At 44.4% G+C, this 19,830-nt stretch overlaps 1 protein-coding gene across 1 annotated transcript in view; it reads right to left on the bottom strand.

Annotated features, from left to right (window-relative positions):
• Positions 1 to 1,177: 1,177 nt before the first annotated feature.
• Positions 1,178 to 19,830, bottom strand: part of LOC130034763 (phosphatidylinositol 3,4,5-trisphosphate 3-phosphatase TPTE2-like) — a 48,124-nt gene continuing 29,471 nt past the window's right edge. Inside the window, exons 12-17 of the mRNA XM_056126370.1 lie at positions 18,544 to 18,624; positions 16,514 to 16,619; positions 14,054 to 14,145; positions 4,034 to 4,129; positions 2,857 to 2,927; positions 1,178 to 1,292 (exon numbers count right to left, since the gene is read on the bottom strand). Coding sequence (XP_055982345.1) covers positions 1,178 to 1,292; positions 2,857 to 2,927; positions 4,034 to 4,129; positions 14,054 to 14,145; positions 16,514 to 16,619; positions 18,544 to 18,624 — 561 coding nt within the window. The remainder of the gene's footprint in view (positions 1,293 to 2,856; positions 2,928 to 4,033; positions 4,130 to 14,053; positions 14,146 to 16,513; positions 16,620 to 18,543; positions 18,625 to 19,830) is intronic.

The following is a 19,830-nucleotide window of genomic DNA, read 5'->3' as shown; positions in this document are numbered from 1 at the left end:
TGTCTTGATAGTGCAGCCGTAACGTGCTCACCTTGCAAAACCTTTCTTAAGATCTGAGACTTAAGGAGCTTGAGAGACAGCACAGAGGTAAGGTGCTTGCCTTGCATGCTCCTGATCCTGGTTTGATACATGGTGCCTTGAGCACCCACAAGGAGCCATCCCTGAGCACAGAGTTAGCCCTGAGCATAGGGGAATGTGGCCCAAAGCTCTCTTCCTCTGAAATAAAATAGTAACTCTACAATTCTCTAGGAAAATATTTCCTTTGTCTTCATCACAGCATTATACAATGGCAGAAATCAACCTGGATTCTTTTTTTTTTAATTTCAAAGATTTTATTTTTTAAAAATTTTTATTAGTGAAACACCATGAGGTACAGTTGTAGATTCACAAATTTTTGCACTTGGGTTTCAATTATACAATGATCAAATACCCATCCCTCCACCAGTGCCCATTTTCCACCACCACGGGTCCCAGTATTGCAGAGAGAATATGCCCAGCTTCCTTTTGTATACGGACAGCTGTGAGGGAAGGTAACGGAACCTCGCTAAACACGAAGGATTAAGAATGCAAATTTGGGAGCTCAATTTGGATTCTTAATCCTTCGTGATATTCTATTACCTTCCCTCACAGCTGTCCGTATACAAAAGGAAGCTGGGAATATTCTCTCTGCAGTGCTGGAAGTACAGACAGAAAGGAAGAACGTGCTGGGAGACGGCTTATGTGAACAGATTTTTCTCTGAATTGACAACTTAGGTCTCTGCAGCCAGTCTGATGCTTGTTAACAGTTTGTGAGTCAGACGAAGAAGAAAAGAGAAAAGGAATCTGAAATCACAGGTGTGAAACAGAGCAGGAATACTTGGTTTTCCAAAAATACACAAGTAATGTCTGGGGGAAAGCCCAATGGTCAGATATCTCAATTCTTTTCATATGAAAGTTTTATTCCAAAGTTCATTAATACCCCTGTGTTTTGTGATCCAAATCTCAGACAGAAACTTTTCATGTGTATTCCTTAAAAAAAAAATCACTGACATCTCCCTGGTATATATTTAACAGATTTCTCAAGAACATATGTACAGATGTAAGTATGTCAGGAAGGAAGTCAGTTTCGGAGGGAGAAATGAGGAGCAGGGTGGGGAAGAACATGATTCTACCCTACAAGGGAACGACACTAACTCAGCTATGCCTTAACTGACTGATTGTCAAAGTAGACCTCAACAGCAAACTCTGGTCGGTAAACTTTCCATGTCTTTGGTTTATGGGGATTGTCCAAATCATTTCTTGAAAGATAAAGCCTAGAACAGAACAAAGAGAAATCATTAGGTGTTATTTTGGAGTCAAGAGGAACGTCGGGGGTGGGGGGGGGGAAGAGGCAGCCTTGGTGGGGCTCTAAAGCATCACTTATGGCCCTAGTTATCGAAGCCCCTGGCAGACTCTCAGCCTGAAGAGCTAACTCACTCTCCCAGTTCCCCGAGTGAGACACAAAGAATTTTCATCTCCAGTAACTAACATCAGTAACAACATGGTGCTGGTTCTTGTGACACTTTCTGTGACAGAATTGGGGACATCTAGGTTGGTAAGCATTTTTATATGTCACAGAACATAGAGATGCTTAGATAGAGATTAGAACAGGAAATAGAGGGCTGGGGACACAGTACAGGGGCCAAGGCATGTTGTCAACCTGTTTCAAGCCCCAGCACTACATACGTTCCCCTGACCAATACCAGGCGTCACTTCTGAGCACAGAGCCAGGACTGTGTACTGTCGTTCCAGTTTCACAAATACTCCTTTAAAATGGCCAACGTTGGGACTCAGGAACGAGTTTCCAGATAGAACCTAGCAGGTCTAGAATCATAAGCGTCTAATAATTCCAAAGTGTATCCTAATTTAGTGATCAGGAAATCCTGTTCAAATGTTAGTCTGTGTATGATTTTTTTTAGCTGTTTAAAAGTGACTTGTTAATTAGTGTATCTGATAATTGCTTCCTAGAGATGAGTGTGTCAACTGCATTTGCTTATTTTTGGTGCTAGGGATCAATCCTCTCAATCCTGGGTCTCATACATGCAAAACAAGCCCTCCACCACTGAGCTATTAGGTTTTTTAATTAGTTGTACTTCCTAGATGATGCCTTACTTTGGCATAGCATTTGGTCACCAATAAATTAACATATAGGGGATGGAGCGATAGCACAGTGGGTAGGGCGTTTGCCTTACATGCGGCCAACCTGAGTTTGACCCAGGTTCGATTCCCAGCATCTCATATGGTCCCCTGAGCACTGCCAGGGGTCATTCCTGAGTGCAGAGCCAGAAGTAACCCCTGTGCATCTCTGGGTATGACCCAAAAGGAAAAAAAAAACACATAATGAAGATTTGTCATACTCAAAGTATACAACAATTTTTTATTAAACGCCAATGAGATGAATTTATTACAATACTCAAAATCTGATTATTAAATACATTTTAGCTTATGATGTATTTCTATGCCATGGGCCTTAAGGATAATACAACAGTGGGTCTTAACAATGACCATATTTTCCTCAGAACTGAGGAGGTGAGGTGGTTGGAAGGGACCCTGAGATGGTAGTAGAGGGGAGCTGACATTCTGGTGCAGGTGTGAAACTCATGTTAATAGTATTGTAAATCATGCTGCTTCAATAAAAACAGAAAAATAAATCTGGAAATCTTATCTTTGAAGAAATAATAGCCATATTTTAAATAACCAGATTAAGATAGGTAAAGGAACGGAAGTATATTTTTGTTTGTTTCTATAAATTGATTTTATAGCAATAAGAAAAATATTTGTATATTAGATAAATGTTGAAGATTAAGTTGTTCTTACTGAATTACATCATAGACATACCTGTTATTTTGTATAAAAGATGTATGGAACCAGAAGAAAAATGCGCATTTATCATAGTATGTAGGAATATTCTGGGAGAAAAAACATGTATTTTTTAAATAAAAAGATTATTTTCCATAGTAAAATTGACACCAAAACCAAATCATTACAAAGGGCTTAATTTTTTTTCCCTTATTAGAGCACCAAATAAAGGGTGTTGGGAGGATTCTCCCAGGATGGGAGATGAATGCTGAAAGTAGACTATAGACTGAACATGATAGCCACTCAATTCCTCTTTTGCAAACCACAGCACCCAAAAGGAGAGAGAGAATAAAGGGGAATGCCCTGCCACAGAGGCAGGGTGGGAAGGAGGGTTGGGGGGTGGTAGGGATACTGGGATTAGTGGTGTTGGAGAATGGGCACTGGTGGAGAGATGGGTACTCGATCATTGTATAACTGAAACCCAAGCACAAAAATTTGTAAGAAATGGGTCCCAAACATGATTGTTATTCAATGCCTCTTTTGCAAACCACAGCACCCAAAAGGAGAGAGAACAAAAGGGAATGCCCTGCCACAGAGGCAGGGTGGAATGGGGGGGAGGATGGGGAGTGGGAGGGATACTGGGATCAGTGGTGGTGGAGAATGGGCACTGGTGGAGGGATGGGTACTCAATCATTGTATAACTGAAACCCAAGCACAAAAATTTGTAAGTATACAACTGATACTTACAAACCTCATGGTGTTTCACTAACAAAAATTTTTTAAAAAATTAACACACAAAGTGCACAGAAAAGAAACCCAAATGAGGGCTGGTGAGATAACTCAAATTGGCAGAGCACATGTCTGGTATGCACGAGGCACTGACTTATCCCTGGCACTGCTTGGGTCTCCAATCGCTACTCTATGTGTAAAATAGAACAAAACCAAACAAACAAAAATGAAAACCTCCCAAACTAAGCAAAAAAAAAAAAACCCTAAAGAAAACAAATCTGAAAACTGAGCAAAATTTCCAAAACTTCAGTGTTTTCTAATTAAAAAATTAGACTTGTTTTTGACTTATTTTTTCTCTCCATCTCAATTTGGGACCAGCATCTTCTCTCGTGTATAGTGTGGAGAACTCTAGCAAAGGAAACAGCACACTGGGATTATTCAAAGATTAGACAAGCATACTGCCGTTTTTTGTTTCTCGGTTACTCACGGAAGAAGAGAGAAATTTCACTTTCACATCATCTTGCAGATGTGGACAGCTCTGTAGTTTAATTATTACTTTGTCTGCCTCAGCATCATGATATATCTGTGTGTGAACACAAAGAGTTCAGAAAGTTGATAATACGCTAAGTGTAACAGTGATGTTCATGTTTACTTATCGTGGCTTCCGATATTCCTGATGAGCTCTTGTTCTCGTAGCTTACCTATACTAAACATGTGAATAAATGTTAATCATTATTTGGTGGTATTTGCTCGAGCGGGCCCAGTAACGTCTCCATTGGAGACTTTGTTGTTACTGTTTGGCATGCTCTGCCGTGCAGGCGAGATACTCTCGGTAGCTTGCCAGGCTCTCCGAGAGGGGCGGAGGAATCGAACTCGGGTTGGCCATGTTGGCTGCGTGCAAGGCAAACGCCCTACCGCTGTGCTATCACCCTAGCCCACAGCGGTAAGGCATTCGCCTTACAAGCGGCCAACATGACCGACCCGAGTTCGATTCCTCCGCCCCTCTCGGAGAGCCCGGCAAACTGCCGAGAGTATTCGATATGCCAGACGCAGTAACAACAAAGTCTCCAATGGAGACGTTACTGGGCCCGCTCGAGCAAATCGACGATCAACGGGAGGGCCTTTTTATTATTTGATGAGATTTTTCTGTGTAAGTTTTTTTGGAACAGGGACTGGGCCACATCCAGCAATACTCAGGGCACTGTGTGGTGCTGAGGATCAAACCAAGGCTGGCCACATGCAAGACAAGCACCTTGACCTCTGTCTTCTTTCTGTGGCCCCAGTTGTACTTTTAAAAGGCTAATGTGTTTGAGGGGAGGACACTGTTGAAAATCAAAGTATCGAATATTCTCTTCAAGCTTAAATTACTGTTGAATGTGTCACCTGGTTTTCGTGTGATGGGTACACATCAAGAAGTTTAATTTTTAAGTTTGCATTCATATTAAAAAATCAATGAATGACTGATCAACTATTCTAGCCTGGTTCATGGTCTTGTCTATGCTAATGGGGTGATCAAAGACAGACTGATTATCTGGAATGAATGACTTTGCAGCTAGACTGAGTATCTCTTTGTTCTTAATTCATCCTTGAACAATGGAGCATCCACGATGAGAAGGGTCTGTGTGAGGCCCTGTGATAAATGCAGGAACAGGAGATGATTCGGTTGATGTCTCAGAGAGTTGTACACACAGGAACAGAGAGAATGACAAGTGTCCAGCAGTATGATAAAGAGCGAGTGTGCACTTGTGTGCTGTGGAGGAGGACTAGGGGTGGAGAATGAAAAAGCTTTACCTTCACTGAGGAAGCAGACACTGAGGTGGGAAGTGAAGGGTTTGTTACAATGAAGTGAAGGGTTTGTACAACTGAACTAAGAACTCAGACCAGCATTAGGGAGGGAGGAGATACCAGCAGAACCAAAAAGGAGCCCTGAGCGTGCTGTGTTCCAGTCTTCTTGGAATGGGGTCTGACTGGATTTCTAAATTTTTTTTTTTTGACTTTTTTGGGCTCCCATCCAGCGATTCTCAGGGGTTACTCCTGGTGGTGCTTGGGGAACCATATGGGATGCCAGGGATCGAACCTATGTCGGCCGTACTCAAGGCCAACACCCTACCCACTGTACTATAGCTCTGGCTCCCTGAAATGGGGTCTGAAAGCCAAGTTACTGCTGGAAATAACCTGAGGCATTACAGAGAAGTGCCTTGAGAGTTCAAGAAAGAAGAATAAAGCTGTTGGAGAATACAGGGCAGTAGTTCATGGGATGGCTTGATAACCAGCACATATAACATTTATTTGGGGGTTTATAGTTCCCAAAACTACAACTATATTCACACATATTAGCTAACTGAATCTTTTCAACACAGTGGGGAAAGGAAGATGTAATCTTCCTAGATAGAATCTAGGAAGGACAAAGTCAAAGGGATGAACTGGCTTTGTCCCTGTGTACACATGGTTCTCACTACAACTTTCCACAACCAAAGGATCACTTCCTGATGTATACTGCAGGATCCTACATAGTGCACTGGAAAAGAGGAGAGGAAAGGTCAAATCATCATAGAAGTGGGGAGCGTGAGCAAAGCAAGTCGGAAACTAGGCAGTGGTGATGGGAACAGAAAAAATGACAGATAATGAATAGACACGGAAAAGGTATAATGACCATGAACTGGATTTAGAGGGGGTAGGGCCATGGCAAAGCACAAATCAGAGGAGTAAAATTGGAAGGCTGGAATGAGAGGCTCCTGCTGGTGGCTCTGAAGCTGCACAGTAAAAGCCGTGTGAGAAATTGGGATTGACAAGTGTGGCCCAGTCATTGGAGCAGAGACTGGCAGGGATGTAAGTCCTACCTCTAACACACAGCAGACATTCATAAATATGTTTGTAGTGGATGAATGGAAAACAACCACCGTATAAGGCAGGGGAATGAGTGAGTGCAACCAGAATTTGTGCACATAGGGCGCTAGGTACAGAAATTCTAGAATTCTGCCTGGGTAAGTACCCACAGTGGGGAAAGGAATAAATATTGTTGGAGAGGTAATAGCAGAAGTAAAGACAAGATCCTGAGGGCTTTTTGTTCATTTGTTGTTTGAATTCTCCTTCCCTTCATCCTTTGACTGCTGTGACAGCATATTGGTTGTGTTTCTCACACCCTGCGCTGGGTCCCTTTGGGGCTTGCACTCTTAAGATGCTGGGCTCGTCAGAGGGTGGTGCTGCACCTGTTGAAGTGTGATGCTCCCGGGTTGCATCCTTTAGTGGTAGCTGCATGAGAATCTCAGGCATCAGTTTCCAGGCATGAGTAGCAGGGCTGCATGGTTCACGCTTGGCACATGTGGGCAGCTCTGTTGATTCACCTTGAGGCTTTCTGCTCTCAAACAGGTACTTCTGCTGCTGAACTCACCCTGGGCTCCCCAAGAGAGGATGTTTCTTATACCTATGAAGAAAGTTTTCCTGTGGCTTCAGAAAAGGTTTGTAGTTTTGGACGTTTCTTGAACATTTAAGAAAACAATGCACAGTGCAATAGCAAGAACAAAACAATGACAACAAACACCCCAGAAAGTCCTATCAAAAATAGAAGAGGCATTTTTTCCCCAAAGCAGACATATCAACAGGTGTGAGAAATTATGCTCAACATCACTCATCACTGAGAAAAATGCAAATCAAGTCCATAAAGAATTACTGCTTCACACCTGTTAGAATGCCAACTATAAAAAAGGTAAGAAACTCAACTGCTAGCAAGGATGTGGAACAGGGAGACTTTGAGCACTGTTGGTGGGAATGGAAATTGGTGCACAAGAAGAGGGTATTAAGGTCACTAAAAAAATTAAAAATAGGACCAGGGATATAGTGTCCTAAGTTATCTCCAGTACCTCATGTCCCACATATTGCCAGATATAGAAAGAGTCAAATTGTCCCTGGATAGATGAACAAATAGAGAAATATGGTATATACAAAAATATAAGAAATTATCCAGTCACAGAAATGAATGAGGGCCAGAGAAATGACACAGCAGGTAAGGCACCTGGCATGTGGCCTACCTGGTTTGATCCCCAACATTCCATATGGTCCCCCTGAGCACTGCCAGGAGTGATTTCTGAGTACAGAGTCAGGAGTAAGCCCTGAGCATTGCCAGGTGTGACCCAAACACCAAAAAAACAAAGAAAAGAAAAAAAAAAGAAATCTTGCCATTTGTGACAACACAGATGGACATTGAAGACATTTGGAATAAGTCAAAAGAAAAAGGCAAATGCAGTACATCTCACTTAATATATAGAATTTTTGTTGGTGGCTGGGGTTTTTTGGGGGGGAGGGTCACACCTGGCAATGCTCAGAGGTTACTCCTGGCTCTGAACTCAGGAATTACTCCTGGAACTGTTCAGAAATCATATGGAATCCTGGGGATTGAACCTGGGTCAGCTGCATGCAGTAAACACCCAACCCATCGTTCTATCGCTCTGGCCCCTGTTGTTTTTAAATCAAGCGCACTTCACATTTCTTGCTCCCATATAGAAACAGGTGGTATTTGCTAGAGGTGTGTGTGTGTGTGTGTGTGTGTGTGTGTGTGTGTGTGTGTCTGTGTAGGAGAGAATGAAATGGGTGAAAATGGTAAAAAAGATACAAACCACAAACGAGTTTTAAAATAACTAAATCATCCGCGCCAACACCGGTTGCTTTTGTTCTTTTGGATGTGGGCCAGTCTCTGTGGTGTGAGATGATAACTCATTGTTGTTTTGATCTGCATCTCTCTTATGATTAGTGATGAAGAGCATTTTTTTCATACGCCTTTTGGTCATTAGGATCTCTTCTTTGAGAAAGTTTCTGTTCATTTCATCGCCCCATTTTCTGATGGGGTTGGGTATTTTCTTTTCGTAGAGTTCAACCAGTGCCTTGTGTATCCTTGATATCAACCCATTATCAGATGGGTATTGGGTGAATATCCTTTCCCATTCTGTAGACTGTCTTTGTATTTTGGTAACTGTTTCTGTTGAGGTGCAGACGCTTCTTAGTTTAATATATTCTCATTTGTTTATCTCTGTTTCCACTTACTTGGCCAGTGGCATGTCATCTTTGAAGGTACCTTTAGCTTCAATGTTGTGGAGGGTTTTGCCAATATTGTCTTCAATGTACCTTATGGATTCTGGTATGATGTTGAGGCCTTTAAACTATTTTGATCTGACTTTTGTACATGGCATTAGGTAGATATCTGAGCCCATTTTTTTTGCATGTAGCTGTACAATTTTGCTAGCACCATTTGTTAAAGAGGCTTTCCTTGATCCACTTCACATTTCTTGCTCCCATATTAAATATTAGATGATCATATATTTGAGGGTGTGTGTCAGGATATTCCACCCTGTTCCATTGGTCTGCGGCTTGTGGCGAGAAAGGAACTTTCCTTCACTGCTGGTGAAAATGCCAACTGGGTTCAGCCCTTTTGGAAAACATTCTGGATGATTCTCAAAATATTATGAAATTGAGCTCCCATTTGACCCAGCAATACCACTTCTGGGAATATATCCCGGAGTGGAAAAAAGTATAATAGAAATGACATCTGCACTTGTATGTTCATTGCTGCACTGTTTATAATAGCCAAAATCTGCAAAAAAAAAAAAAACCCGAATGCCCCAAAACAGATGACTGGTTAAAGAAACTTTGATACGTCTACACAATGGAATACTATGCAGCTGTTAGGAAAGATGAAGTCATGAAATTTGCATATAAGTGGATCAACATGGAAAGTATCATGTCAAGTGAAATGAGTCAGAAAGAGAAGGACAGACATAGGAGGACTGCACTCATTCGTGAAATATAAAGTAAAAGAAGAGGAGACTAACATTAAAGAATAGTAGAGATAAGGACCAGGAGGTTTGCTCCACGGCTTGGACGCTGGCCTCCCATCCTGGGGGCAAAGGCAGCTCAGATAGAGAAGGGAACACCAAATAAAGGGTGTTTGGAGGACCAATTCGGGTTGGGAGTTGCGTGCCGAATGTACACTATAGACCAAACATGATGGCCACTCAATACCTCTATTGCAAACCACAACACCCAAAAGGAAAGAGAGAACAGAAGGGGATGCCCTGCCACAGAGGCAGGGTAGGGGGAATGGGAAGTGGTAGTGGAAGGGATACTGGGATCTTTGGTGGTGGAGAATGGGTACTGGTGGAGGGATGGGTACTCGATCATTATATGATTGAAACGCAAGCACGAAAGTTTCTAAGTATGTAACTGTACCTCATGGTAATTCACTAATTAAAAAAACTGAAAAAAAAAATAAAATAACTAAATCATGGGGGTTAGTGTATAGTGACTATCACTTAATCACTTAACTTCCCGTTAGTCGTCGATTTGCTCGAGCGGGCGCCAGTAACGTCTCCATTTGTCCCTGTCGCGTGCTAGTGTAGCCCAATGGCATCTCTTCGCTCCAGGAACATGGAGGGCCTCAAACCGATCGTTCATGACCTTGACAAAGAAGTCTGACCATCTGGTAGGTGGGCGGCCACGCGGTCTCTTGACATCCCGTGGAATCCAATCAGTAACAGCTCTAGTCCAACGGTCGTCTTTAAATCTCATTACGTGACCAGCCCATCTGATTTTCGACACCTTGGCAAATGAGACAGCGTCCCTGATCCTTGATCGTCGACGGATGTCAGAACTCCGGATTCGTTCTCTCATTTGAGTGAAACGTGATATTCCAAGCATAGCTCTTTCTATTCTTCTTTGGGAGACCTGAATGGCGTTCTCATCTTGTTTGCGTAGGGCCCAGGTCTCTGAGGCATATGTTAATGCAGGAAGAACAGTGGAATCAAAGAGATGTGCCCGGAGCCGGAGGTTCTTCGTCCTCTTAGCTATTTCTTCGACGTTCTTGAAGGCGTTCCAAGCCGCTCTCTTCCTCCTGCGCAGCTCGGGTGCCAGGTCATTTGTCATGTTGACCTCTCGACCTAGGTACACATAGCTGTTGCATTCGGAGATGGTCGTTCCATTGAGAGCGAATGGGGAGTCAGGAACAAGGCTATTTCTCATAAACATTGTCTTCGTAAGATTCAGCTGTAGTCCTACCTTTCCACACTCACGGTCAAAGTCGGCCAGCATTTGTGCCGCTTGGCTGATGTTTGGTGTTATTAAAACAATGTCATCAGCAAAGCGGAGGTGGTGTAGTTGCCGACCATCTATCTTCACTCCCATTCCTTCCCATTCCAGTCGTCGCATGATGTTCTCGAGGGTGGCACTGAAGAGTTTTGGTGAAATGGTATCACCCTGCCGCACCCCTCTCTTGACATCAACGATCACTTCTTTGTAGAATGGTGAGATCCTGGTAGTGAATCCGCAATACAGCTCACGGAGGATCCTGATGTATTGGGCTTGTATGCCCTGATTGGCTAGGGCTTCAATGACCGCTTCCGTCTCAACAGAATCAAAGGCCTTCTTTAAATCAATGAACGTTAAGCAGAGCGGCATCTTGAACTCCCGAGAAACCTCAATGAGTTTGGTTATCGTGTGGATATGGTCGATGGTGCTGAATCCTTTGCGGAACCCTGCTTGCTCACATGGTTGTCCTTCATCTAGTGTTCTGCCAATCCTATTCAGGATGACTCGAGTGAACAACTTGTAGATGACAGACAATAGGCAGATCGGGCGATAGTTGCCAATGTCATGGATGTCTCCCTTCTTGAACAGTAGTACGGTCCTGCTGGTTTTCCATTGAGATGGAACCTTGCATTCAGACAGGTAGCGAGTGAAGAGCCGAGCCAGTGTATTGATGAGTACTGACGGCAGGTTCTTCAGGTGTTCAGGTCTGACCTTGTCTGGGCCGGGTGCTGTTTGTTTCTTTACCGACGAAATGGCGTGTCGGATTTCGGAGGGGAGAACGTTGGGAACGACATACCCATCCTGTGGAATTTGGTATGTCGGCAAGTGGACATGGCTATCGAAGAGATTTGAGTAGAAGTCATGGATAATCTTCTCCATTGCCGTTCTGGAGGATGTGATGGATCCATCAGGACGTCGGAGGGCAGTCATCTTGGTCTTATAGTTGGCGAAGGACAGGCGGGCGTTACGAATACTTTTCCCGGCTTCTGCCGCATCTACCAGTACTTCTGCTCTTCTCTCTTTGAGGTCTTCCTTGATCGCATCTCTGCACTGCTTTGCAAGCTCGGACGTTAGCTTGCGGTTGCCTGAGGCATGCGCCAAACCACGCTGGCGAATTAGCTCAAGAGTTTTCGAAGATAGGCGACTTTTTGTGGCTATCTCTCTCTTGGCGTTCCTCGCACATTCATGGAGGTGCTGAACCAGTCGATCGTATTCCTCGTCAATGTTGTCAACAATGGCATCTTCCCATGTTGCCGCAATAGTACCAAAGAGTTCCCAGTTGGTGGTCGTTCTGGGAGTTCTCTTTTTGAACTTTGCAGCCCTTTCTCCCCGCTCTGTGAAGTAGAATTTTGCACGAAGGAGACGGTGGTCCGATCCCGTTCGAAATTTTGGGACAACAGCGACATCAGTCAGGCAAAACCGTCGATTGAATATGATGTGGTCTATTTCGTTGTGGAATCGTCCACCGGGAGACTCCCATGTCCATCGTTTAGATTCTGCCTTCTGGAACTGTGAGTTACCATGAATGGTCTTGGTCGACATGATGAACTCAGACAGTCTCTCACCCTGTTCGTTCCATTCTAGGCCATGGGTTCCGATGTGAAGTTCTTCAGCTGATCTTCTCGGTAACTACAACTGGTCTCATTCATAGTGACTATAGTCATTAATATTGCATTACATATTTGAAAGTTGCAAAAATTTTCTCAGCACAAGGCAAAAACTTTGTGCTGACAGATCCTAACGAGACTTTTGTGATCATTTTGAAGTGTATTACTGGATACAATAACATACTCCAAAATGATCAAGTCATTACGCTGTGCACCCAAAACTACTGTAAGTCAGGTCAATCATAGCTCACCTAGAAAAACAGCATGACAACCTGACCCACTGCTTTGGGTACAGTTCCTCCCCAGTGCAGTTTCTCATACTTAATCCCTCTGAGCCTCAGAGCTCGAATTACTCAGGACACTGCTGGGTTTCTCCAATGGGTGTCACCATCCCCCGGGTGGGTGATGAAACACTGAGAGGAACAGCAGCTTCTGTCCAATTGGGGGCCCTTTCCATTTGCTTACTTAAAGAAGGAAATTTCCAGGGGGAGGGACCATGAATGGGTTTCCTTTTTTCTGAAGAGGGTGCTGAAAACTTTTCTGGAAAGTCTGGAACTCTGGGAGATTCCTGGATTCCATTCCTGCTTTTGAGAGTGCATCATAAAAATTTGCCCTTCGAGGATGTGGCGAGAAAGGGACTCTCCTTCACTGCTGGTGGGAATGCCGACTGGTTCTGCCCTTTTGGAAAACAGTATGGACGATTCTCAAAAAATTAGAAATTGAGCTCCCATTTGACCCAGCAATACCACTCCTGGGAATATATTCCAGAGAGGCAAAAAAGTATAGTCGAAGTGACATCTGCACTTGTTTGTTCATTGCAGCACTGTTTATGATAGCCAGAATCTGGAAAAAACCTGAGTGCCTGAGAACAGACGACTGGTTAAAGAAACTTTGGTAGATCTACACAATGGAATACTATGTAGCAGTTAGAAAAGATGAAGTCATGAAATTTACATACAAGTGATACTACATGGAAAGTATCATGTTAATCGAAATGAGTCAGAAAGAGAGGGACAGACATAGAAAGATTGCATTCATCTGAGGAACATAAAGTAACAAAATAGGAGACTAAATACCCAAGAATATCCGAGATAAGTACCAGGAAGTTCACTCCATGGCTTGGAGGTCAGCCACACATGCTAGGGGAAAAGGCAGCTCAGATAGAGAAGGGAGCACCAAATAAAGGGTGTTAGGAGGATTCGCCCAAGATGGGAGAAGCATGCGGAAAGTAGACTATAGACCGAACATGATTGCCATTCAATGCCTCTTTTGCGAACCACAGCATCCAAAAGGAGATAGAGAACAAAAGGGCAGGATGGTATGGGGGGGAATGGGGGGGTAGGGATGCTGGGACCCGTGGTGGTGGAGGATGGGCACTGGTGGAGGGATGGGTACTTGATCATTGTATAACTGAAACCCAAGCACAAAAATTTGTAAGTCTACAACTGTACCTCTTGGTGTTTCACCAATAAAATTTTTTTTAAAAATGTGCCCTTTACAATTTCCTAGGTGTTGTTCATGCTTACTGAAATTTAGGAAGCTGTGTTAGATGACAAAGAAGAAATATGGAGAAAAAAGACCAGATATGAGTTTAAAACTGATGGATTTGTGAGAGTTGTGCAAGAGTGAAAAGGCAAAACAAACAATCCAAACTGGAACTGTTTTCTAGAAAATGCCCTGAAAACAACTCTTCAGAACAAGGAATTTACTTTAGGCTCTGACTTACAGCAGAAACGTGTAAGCAATGGTGTAGGGAGGTCAACATGATTTTTGACGTGAATTTTAAGAAAAACACCTGGATTTTCAGCTCACTTATCTTCTCTTACCTTACAGTTTTTGGAAGAAGAACAGAAAAAGACAACCTTTTTCTCCATTATTATCTGTATTTTTAAATCACTTCCATTGCCTTTTCCAACACCTAAATAAAATAAGAAAGTTAGGCTGGTTAGGAAAAAGACCAAAATGTCTCACCCATTAGAAAAGAAAAAAATTATTCCAACTTTATATCAACTCAGACTCATTTGGGGTTTTTGTGTGGTCTTTTTCTCAAGAAGAAAGTCTTTAAACATACTTCTGTCTCCAAAAGCAGAATTCCTAAGTCTGGAGATTTTTTTTTAAGGTCATAAAGTTCACACTGAAGAAGACATGAAATTTCATTACTTCACCATTCTTCCTGCACTAATATATGCCTTGGAGACCTGGGCCCTATGAAAACAGGATAAGAAAGCTATTCGGGTATCCCAGAGAAGGAATCGAAAGAGCTATGCTTGGAGTATCATACTTCACTCAAGTGAGAGAAGGAACCTCCATTGACAGTCAAGAATCAGGGATGCACTTGGGCAAAAGTAGAGATTATGGAGAATAATGTCTACCATGAAGGCAGGGGGAAGGTGGCAAAGGGGGCCATACCAGGAATATTGGTGGTGGGGAATGTGCACTGGTGTAGGGATGGGTGTTTGATCACTGTGTGATTGCAACAAAACCCCAAATGAGTCTGAGAAGGGAGACATCCACAACATTGGCAACTATTGCCCGGTCTGCCTGTTGTCTGTCGTTTACATGCCATTCACATGAGTCATCCTGAATAGAATTGGCAGAACACTAGATGAAGGACAACCATGCGAGCAAGCCGGGTTCCGAAAAGGATTCAACACGATCGACCATATCCACATGATAACCAAGCTCATTGAGGTTTCTCGGGAGTTCGAAATGCCACTCTGTTTAACGTTCATTGATTTAAAGAAGGTCTTTGATTCTGCTGAGACTGAAGAGGTCATTGAAGCTCTAGCTGAACAGGGCGTTCAATCTCAATACATCAGGATCCTCCATGAGCTGTATAGCGGATTTACTACCAGAATCTCACCATTCTACAGGGAAGTGATCATTGACATCAAGAGAGGGGTTCAGCAGGGTGATACCATTTCACCGAAACTCTTCAGTGCCACCCTTGAGAATGTCATGCAATGACTGGAATGGGAAGGAATGGGAGTGAAGATAGATGGTCGGTAACTACACCACCTCTGCTTTGCTGATGACATCATTCTAATAACACCAAACATCAGCCAAGCAGAGCAAATGCTGGCTGACTTCGACCGTCAGTATGGAAAGGTCGGATTGCAGCTGAATCTCATGAAGACAATGTTTATGAGAAACAGTCTCATTCCTGACGTTCCATTCACTCTCAACAGGATGAACATCTCTGAATGCAACAGTTATGTGTACCTAGGTCGAGAAGTCAACATGATGAATGACCTGGCACCTGCGTAGGATGAAGAGAGAGGCTTGGAGCGCCTTCAGGAGCATCAAAGAAATAGCTAAGAGGACGAAGAACCTCTGGCTCTGGGCACATCTCTTCAATTCCACTGTTCTTCCTGCATTAACATACACCTCAGAGACCTGGGCCCTACGTAAACAGGATGAGAATGCTATTCGGGACTCAGCCCCCGCACTGTGGCCACTTTGTTCACTTACTCTGCTTACAGTCCGAGGACTCTTTGGGGCCATACAACCACTAGCGTGAGGCCAAGCCCAAAGCAGATACTAATCTGTTAACTTCTACAACTAGAATTAGAGGCAACAAAATGAAGGCGCTCTCCTGGTATTCACTGCAGTTCATTCAAGGCCATGAAGGCCGGGGTGGGGGTGGGGGGGTGGGGGAACGGAGGAAGAGTCTTGGTGTGATGAGGGGTCAAGGGTCTCTGAACATGCAGGTGAGAAAAGAACCAGTGGTGGTGCTACTGAGGCCAAGGTGAACTAAACGTGAGTCTCAGAAGAGTAGGCTCCAAGAGTTATGTGCCTCTCCCCTGGCTCCACCACTGGCTCTACTGGAAACGTTAATCCAGGTGGCAGGAGAGACAGCACAGTGGGCAGGGAGCTTGCTTGGCACGTGGCCTCCCAGCTTCAGTTCCCGGCAGCCCGTATGGTCCCCAAGTCCCACCAGGAGTGAGCCCTACGCACAGAGCCGGGAGTAATCCTGAGCACAGCCTGGTGTGTCCCCTGAACAAAACAAACAAAATTGTCCACCCAGAGCTGAGCCCAGAGCAGAAATGAGAACAGGAGATGAGGGAAGAAGAGGAAAGTTCCCACTCTGGTGATGGGGAGGAGAGGTGGAGGTGGCCGAGGGGCTGCTGGCGTGGTCAGCCCTGCTGTGGGTCCGGCAGTCTCGGGGCGAGGGTCCCCTTGTGTGCCCATGGGAAGGAGTCAGGATCTCCCGTATGTGTCAGCCCCCCAGACCCTGAGAGCAATAGTCCTCAGGCCCAGCTGCCCGATTCCCCATGAGCACTTACCATGGATTGAGTAGATAATGAATTGCTTTATCGTGAGGGTTACTCTTGGAGGGAGAGTCAGGTTGTGGTTATATTTCACGGACTCGAAATAGGTGACATATCTACTCTGCAAAACGACAGAAACCACAACTTACATGGAGGCGGAGTCAGCACCTGTTAGGCAAAGTGACAAAGGACTGAATAGATGGAAATATCACGAGACGTGTGTGTACATGTACAGACATTTCTATGTTCGTCGCTTCACATCTACCTTAGGAAAAATAAATCCTGAAGTCTCCACTCTTAGCCTGAACCAAGCATTGGCAGGAAATGCCAGACACCAGCGCACTAGTTCGGTTGCATTGTGGTGGTCCATTGATATTGGGGGCTGGCACTGGTCAGAGCCCAGTGAGACAGTGTTCTGCCCCTCTGCTCCCACCCTGAGCCACAGCCCTGTCCTTTCTACAAGGATGTCAGTGTATCTCACGGTACTTCTTGAATACACCTGGGAGCCATTTATCATCTCCAAGTGTTATATCTTAAGATTAATAATATGATATTATTAATAATATCGAGCGTCTGGTCTAGTCCATGGTTAAATGTTCATAATCTGTTTAGTTCTGTTGGGGGGCCACACCTGGCTGTGCTCAGGGCTTACTCCTGACTCTACATTCAGGGATCACTCTGAGTTCCAGAGGGGCTCCAGACGGGCATCAATCCTGAGTGAGCTGCATGCAAGGCACATGCCCGATCCCCTGTACTATCGCTCTGCCCCCAAATTTCCATAATCTTATATATATATAAATTTAATTTATTTCAATCAAGACACCAACAAAGTCGACACATCATTAGGCTGCCATGTCTCTCTACAGTCTCATTTGGCTTAAAGATTTCCCTCCTTTCATTTTTCTTTCTTTCAATTTGTTACAGAAGCAAGGGAATTTTTCCTATAGAGTTTACAATATTTGTTTATTTTGGGACCACACATGGCAGAGCTCAGGGGTTACTCCTGGCTCTGTGCTCAGGGATCACTCTTGGTTGGGTTCGGGTAACCCGACGATAAGGGACTCTGGGGGTTGAACCCATGCCGGCTGTGGCAAGGCAAACCCCTACGGCTCACTGTGCTGCCACTCCGGTCCCTAAAATTGACAACATTCTAGACTTCCTTGGACCATACAAAACTTCAGCGTTCACTATCTTGCTCAGCAGTCTCAAGTGCTCCATGAGGAGGGACCAACTCTAGGTTTGGAAATGGAGATCCAGGGACATGAGCTTTCCGGATCAAGAACTGTTTAGACTGTGAAGCCCATTCTTCCTGGTCCTTGGTACAGTGTTTCCGCCACATTGCTTCCAGACTGACAAGAGAACTGGCTAGGAACTTTTGGTGGATGAGCTGAGACCATGAATCAGAGTTTCCCCAATGGGAGCTGTGTGTGATCTAGCCGGTAGACACGATGGCTGCAGGGTCTAGATATTCAGACCCAGCCTTATTCACCAACACATTCTCACCACACCCCAGCCCAAAACCAAACCACGCAAAAATTTTAGTTTTAGGGCACAGGGTAAAAACAACACATGCATTTACAATGCCCAGCACTAATCTTGCCATTTCCATGTTCGAAATCCCTAATTACTTCCCTCTTCCAGTGGCAACAAAAATAAATGTTTTAACCTGGCATTCGTCATTACATACAATTTGAGTTTTCCAGTCATTCCATCCATGACGGACAGTCACATGTTTCACCCTGCAGCACACCGGGGCTCTGAGCTGTTTCCCGGTCTTAGGAAACAAGACTTTGAAAAGAGGATCAACGTCTGTAGACTTCAACAGTATAAAATGGAGAGGAGGATGAGCTGGGGACAACTTGGCGTGCAAAGCACAGGCAGTGCCTGAGCTGTGGTTCTGTCCCTGGAGGGACCCAGACCTGTCCTCAGCCCGAACACTAGCTGCCTGATCACCAACAGGAAATCTCAAGTGAAACCCACTTGAACCCATAGGAACTGCCTTAACCCAACCCCCAGAGAACCTCCTTTAATAAAAGGAAACCTACCTGAGAAGGTGTTTCTACTCCCTGAAATTTAGTGCTGGTGGTTTTATCTGTTCGCCGTTCTCCAAAGTAAAAAAGACTTTCCTAAAGAAAAGGAGGCAGAAAGTCCAGTCAGGATTCATCTACACCTTCCATCTCTCTGGAAGACATTCTTAAAGCTTCTTTTTTCTTTTTTTTCCCCCTTTTGGTTTTGGGGCGCATATCACATCCAGCAGTCCTCACGGCTTGCTTCTGGCGGTGTTCAGGGGACCCTATGAGGTGCCAGGGATTGAATCTGAATCGAGCATGTGCAAAGCAGGTACCCTACCCACTGTCCAATTGCTCCAGCTCCTTCTTGAGGTTTCTAAGGGCACCTCGTTTCTTTATGCCGATGGTCTTGGGGTAGAGTCTACTTGAAATAATAACATTAACAAAGCCACTTCAAAAACCGCTCTCAGTCAGATTGCAAAGACATGCACACAACTTTAGAACTGCAAAGACCCTAGAGACCTCCGGATCCTTCCCATATCTTTCTATTTTTAAAAAGGATCAGATTAAGTCTGAAAGAAAACCATGTGGCCTATCCTGAAGCTTCTGAGGATGAGTTGAGAGAACACAGATCTGGAGGCTGGTCTCGGGTGCTCAGCTTCAGGCTCTGCATCCAAAAGCCTTTCAAACTTGCTATTATTTTGGGGGGGGGGGGTAGGGGGCAAGGTGATAACCTGGCAGTGCTCAGGGCTTACTCTTGGCTCTGTGCTCAGGGATTACATCTGTCAGGCTTGGGGGACCCTATGGAACCCTTAAACTTCAAACTTGCAGTTTTTTGGCTTTTTGGGTCACACCTGGTGATGCACAGGGGTTACTCCTGGCTCTGCACTCAGGAATTACCTCTGGTGGTGCTCTGGGAACCTTATGGGGTGCTGGGAATCAAATCCGCATTGGCTGCATGCAAGGCAAACACCCTACCGACTGTGATATTGCTCTAGCCCCAAACCTGCAGTTTTTAAAGTACAATCCACACCAATAAACCTAGGCCACACACACACACACACACACACACACACACACACACACACACCTCTACATATACAACACCAAAACAAAAGTTCTACAAAACAACCAGATTGAAAAGATAGTACAGTGGGGAGGGTACCTGCCTTGCATGCAGCTGACTTGGGCTCAATCCCTGGCAACCCATGTAGTCCCCAGAACCCCTAGGAGTAATCCTGGAGCTCAGAACCAGAAATAAGTCCTGAGCACTGCCAGATGTGCCCTCCCCCCCCCAAAAAAAAGGGACTTGCAAAACAAAAC

The sequence above is a fragment of the Sorex fumeus genome, unplaced genomic scaffold (genome assembly GCF_029834395.1).
Source record: "Sorex fumeus unplaced genomic scaffold, SorFum_2.1 ptg000061l, whole genome shotgun sequence".
NCBI lineage: Eukaryota > Metazoa > Chordata > Mammalia > Eulipotyphla > Soricidae > Sorex > Sorex fumeus.
This window is presented reverse-complemented; position numbering and strand designations above follow the sequence as displayed.